Source organism: Sinocyclocheilus anshuiensis, unplaced genomic scaffold (assembly GCF_001515605.1).
Source record: "Sinocyclocheilus anshuiensis isolate Anshui unplaced genomic scaffold, SAMN03320099.WGS_v1.1 scaffold1924, whole genome shotgun sequence".
NCBI lineage: Eukaryota > Metazoa > Chordata > Actinopteri > Cypriniformes > Cyprinidae > Sinocyclocheilus > Sinocyclocheilus anshuiensis.
This window is the reverse complement of record NW_015558721.1, coordinates 500,124-504,398: the sequence shown is the minus strand read 5'-3', so window position 1 is coordinate 504,398 and position 4,275 is coordinate 500,124. Positions and strand designations below refer to the sequence as shown.

At 40.0% G+C, this 4,275-nt stretch overlaps 1 protein-coding gene across 1 annotated transcript; it reads left to right on the top strand.

The window, feature by feature from the left end:
• The first annotated feature begins 631 nt into the window (after positions 1-631).
• LOC107681458 (GTPase IMAP family member 4-like) lies at positions 632-4,061 on the top strand. The gene is made up of 3 exons (XM_016477758.1): positions 632-844; positions 2,624-3,403; positions 3,848-4,061. Exons 1-3 carry the CDS (start codon positions 814-816, stop codon positions 3,871-3,873), a joined length of 837 nt encoding a protein of 278 aa, XP_016333244.1. The 5' UTR covers positions 632-813; the 3' UTR covers positions 3,874-4,061.
• Positions 4,062-4,275: the final 214 nt, after the last annotated feature.

Here is a 4,275-nt window from a genome sequence, read left to right as displayed (position 1 = left end):
TGTTTGTTTTTTTGGTGAAAAGTTCATTTTTCGGTCAATGAAGCTTTTAGCAATTATTTAAAATGCAAAAATGCATCTGATCACTTACAAAAGAATAGGGTCCTAGAACTGCGGTCCCGAAACTGCAGCCTCCGGTTGTGCAGGAACATACTATTGAAACTTTTGGCAATGACTGTATAGTAACCATGGCACTACCGTGTTCTTGGACAAGTTCAGAGCTTGTCTGAACTCTCATTTCCGCTAGAGGGCCTCGTGAGCTGAGCTCTCTTTGAGTGCGCGCTCACACTCCTCCCAGTGGTGATGGGAAGTCTGACTCGCTTCGAATCGGTTCATTTGAATCATATGTTTTAAAGAACTTGTTCAATATCGTTTTTTGTTTTTAGTGAAGTGTCCCATTTCAGTTCAGCCATTTTCAGCTGATAAAATTATAATGTTTGTCATCTTTCTCAACATGGGCATAAACATATTTCCGTATTTTGTTTGCAACAATTGTTCTTCATACAATTGTTCTTCATTAGTTTACTCGAGAGCCGTTCATTGGTGCGTTTCAACTAGCAAGTGCCGTCGTTACCAATAGAGTTCAGTGGAACTTGCGACCGTATTAGCTAACGATGCTTTTGGAAAACGCACCTCAGACTAGTTCAAATGATTCATTGAAAAGATCCAATTCAAAAAACGAATCAGATTCGGACACCTCTCTCTCTCTCTCTCTCTCTCTCGCTCGCTCTCTCTCCCGCCCTTCAAGAAGCAAGCAGGAAACCACTCTTTTCTCCCGGATTACTGACACGTCTAAAGTTACAAAAAGGCATCGTCATGAGCTCAAACAGACCATCAGATTCAACCGGTAAGCTGCTTTAAAGTATACTGTTCAATAATGATTTATAACGCGGCAGTTGTGCTTGACTTTGGCATCGTGCGCACTACTGTAGCCGGTGAGTGTATGTGTCGGGTGAATGTGACACGTCTCGCCGTTTTCCGCTGCTCTCAGGTATGACGTTCACAGGTGGACTTATGGCACAACACACTCTCACATGATAAGACACACATCCATCAAGTTTTTAGTATTAATCGATATATTAAAGAGTCGTTTACAGTGACTTATTTTCATACGAACACCATTTATTCCATCGTCGCTCCTTCTAGTGTGCTTTAGGGTGAAAGCCTATTTCAAGGCTCTCAGTGAGGAGTTTTTATAGGAATAAGTGTACTACATTAGTATTAGTGTTGCTTGGCAGGTTAGTTGAATGTTAAAAAATATCTATTTCCTCCTTGCTTAAGCCTTAAAGGGGTCATATGATGCGATTTCAAGTTTTCCTTTCTCTTTGGAGTGTTACAAGCTGTTCGTGAATAGATAAGATCCCTGAAGTTGCAAAGACTAAAGTCTCAAAACCAAAGAGATATTCTTTATCAAAGTTAAGACTCTGCCACACCCCCCTAAAACGGCTCGTTCTAACACGCCCCCACATATCTACCTCACTATGTGGAAATATTTGCATAATGCGCCCAAATGTTCACGCAAAGAAAGAAGGCGTGGTTTCAGTAACCGCAGTTAGTGTTGAAGCAGCCATGTCAGGGAGACGCTGTGTGTTTCTAGGCTAAAGCAAAAGCACTTTATTTGGCCTTCCGAAAGTAGATGCATTTAGGAATCTTTAAGATTACTTACAACAGAACAGCAATGCATTTTATGGACGACCGTTTCATGAACCTAGGAGAGGAGGTAATTCTGACTTTGCTATGACAATCTGGCGCTTCTGAATCAGCGACTGTAAGTATGTTTTGTTACTAGTTTAAGTATTTGCTATTGACTGTTCAAATGTGGAGTTTTGCGCATCGTGTGTGTGTGCGCGCGCGTGCAAAAAATAATGTGTTTTTTGAACATTAAAGCATGTCAACATATTCTGTTACACCAAATACACAAAATAATGATCTTTAAAAAAGCATCATATGACCCCTTTAAAAGGAAAAACTAGATGTCATAAGGTCACATTTCAGATTTAGGCACTCTGTGCTTTCAGAGTTTACATCATTGAGAAAGACATTTCTGAGTAAAGCTTGCGTGACATATGACTCAATAATGGAATAAAGGCGTATTGTATTGGGCCAGTTATTAATATATTCAAAAGTAAAAATAAAAAAAAATATGATAAAAATATCAAGTAGAATACAATGTAAACAATCGCTACTGTTCATTTTTTTTTTTTTTTTTGATAAAACTTTTACTCAGCAGGGATGCATTAAATTAATCAAAATGATAGTAAATACATTTATAAAGTTTCACAAGATTCCTATTTTCAGTAAATGCTGTTCTTGTGAACTTTCTATTAATTAAAGAAAAAATTACCATGGTTAAGCAATGATTCTTGAGCACTAACTCATACTAGAATGGTTTCTAAAGGATCATGTGACACTGAAGACTGGAGTAATGGCTGCAAAAATTAGCCTTGCTATCAGAGGAATAAATTACGTTTGAAAATAAATAAAAAATAGGAATCATTTGTTTTAAATTAATATTTCACAATATTATTGTTTTACTGTATTTTTGAGAAATATATTATAATTTGCCCGACTGTCAGTTTACTCCCTTCCAGCCCCTCCCAAATAATAATGTATTGGTACCTTACAGCTGATGACCAACTCGACCCTGAGGAACAGAAACGTTTGGCAGCAGCTGCCCGTGAAGCTAACTGCCTCCCAGAACTCCGGCTGATCTTGCTGGGTTGGCGATGGCCAGGTAAAAGCCTGACCGGCAACACCATTTTGGGCCGTGAAGAGTTTCGTCTGGAACGTGCCGCCGAATTCTGCGTGAAGCGTGAAACTGAGGTGGATCAGCGCAAAGTAACAGTAGTAGACACTCCTGGCTGGTTCTCATCCCAGACCACACCGGCGGACTACCAGCAGGAAATGGTCAGAAGCGTAACTTTGTGCCCACCTGGACCCCATGCATTCCTGCTGGTCATACCTGTTGGCATGTTCACCGAAACAGACCGGGCTCGTATAGAGGAGAACATAGCACTTTTTGGGGAGGATGTGTGGAAGCACACCATGCTGGTTTTCACCTGGGCGGAGGTTTTGAAGGACAGGTCCATAGAAAGACATATACGAAGGGAAGGTCGTGACCTTCAGTGGGTGGTGGACAAGTGTAAGAAGAGGTACCACGTCATCAATAACTATATTTTTGGCGAACACCCACAACTGCCCCAGCTGATGGAGAAGGTTGAGAAGATTGTAGCTGAAGAAGGTGGTTACTTCACCCTTAAGACAGATGAAACAAAAACACAAAGTCAAACTCAGAGTCTGAATCTAAACACCAATTCATCGAAAGAGAACAGGGAGCTTGGCGCTAGACCCAAACAGAACGGCTCCTGCAACTCACTGCGGGCCACGGACGTGAACCCTCCACAGAGTGAGTTCATGTCGTAGCATACAATACACAACAGCATTCACAGTGCTGTTCTGGTTATTAGCATGTCTCTGAAGGATAATTTGTTTCTTATTGCATCTGGGTCGTCAATGTTTACTCCTTCTAAACTTTTGTTTTGATCAAGTAAATTCATTTCCTCTTACATCGTTATACTGTCTCTCTGTTGTTTATTCTGGAACTGTATGCTAACATCTTCGATATGTGTCTCTTTTTTTTTTTACTCTGACTCCTGCACTAATCAATGTATTTTTAAGTTGCAAATTATTTATTTAAAATTCACCACTGTATGCAACTCTATATTTGTATTCACCAGACATAGAATTGATTTAGTATTGTAACATAATGTCATAATGAAACTTTTTTTTTGCAAGATATAGGCCTAGCATTGCATTTTTATGATGTAATTTCTTTTTGTTATCTTTGCAGGTTTGGTTGAAGGAGTGAGTGATTAAGGCTGTGATAACAGTTCCAGTGCTGCTGTGTTCATTAACTCAATTCCACTGAACTTAAATTATGAAATACCCATTACTCACATATCAGTCCACCAGTCTAGGCAGCTTCAGGTTGTAGAGTTTGCAGTCAAATGTCTTTGTACTAGTGCTGGGCGGTATACCGGTTCATACCGAATACCGATGTTTATTTTTGTTATGATATGACTTTTTAAAATACCGCAATACCGGTGTATGTCGCTTAACTCGGCGTCTGTTCTGTGCAGTGAGCGGCAGAGAAGCAGCGCATTCAGTTGGCTGCACCGCAGCCGACTCGTCGATAAATGAGTACAAAACAGCGTTTCCTAGCCCCTGTCGCTTAATGATTGTTGAAATTATAAATATGAGCGTAGTTTGTCTGTTAAT

Excerpts from the sequence above, each read along its gene's own strand:
- LOC107681458 (XM_016477758.1), top strand. The coding sequence starts at position 814 with ATGAGCTCAAACAGACCATCAGATTCAACCG. Across the intron at positions 845-2,623 it reads CAGACCATCAGATTCAACCG|CTGATGACCAACTCGACCCT; the intron begins GTAAGCTGCTTT and ends GGTACCTTACAG. Across the intron at positions 3,404-3,847 it reads GGACGTGAACCCTCCACAGA|GTTTGGTTGAAGGAGTGAGT; the intron begins GTGAGTTCATGT and ends TTATCTTTGCAG.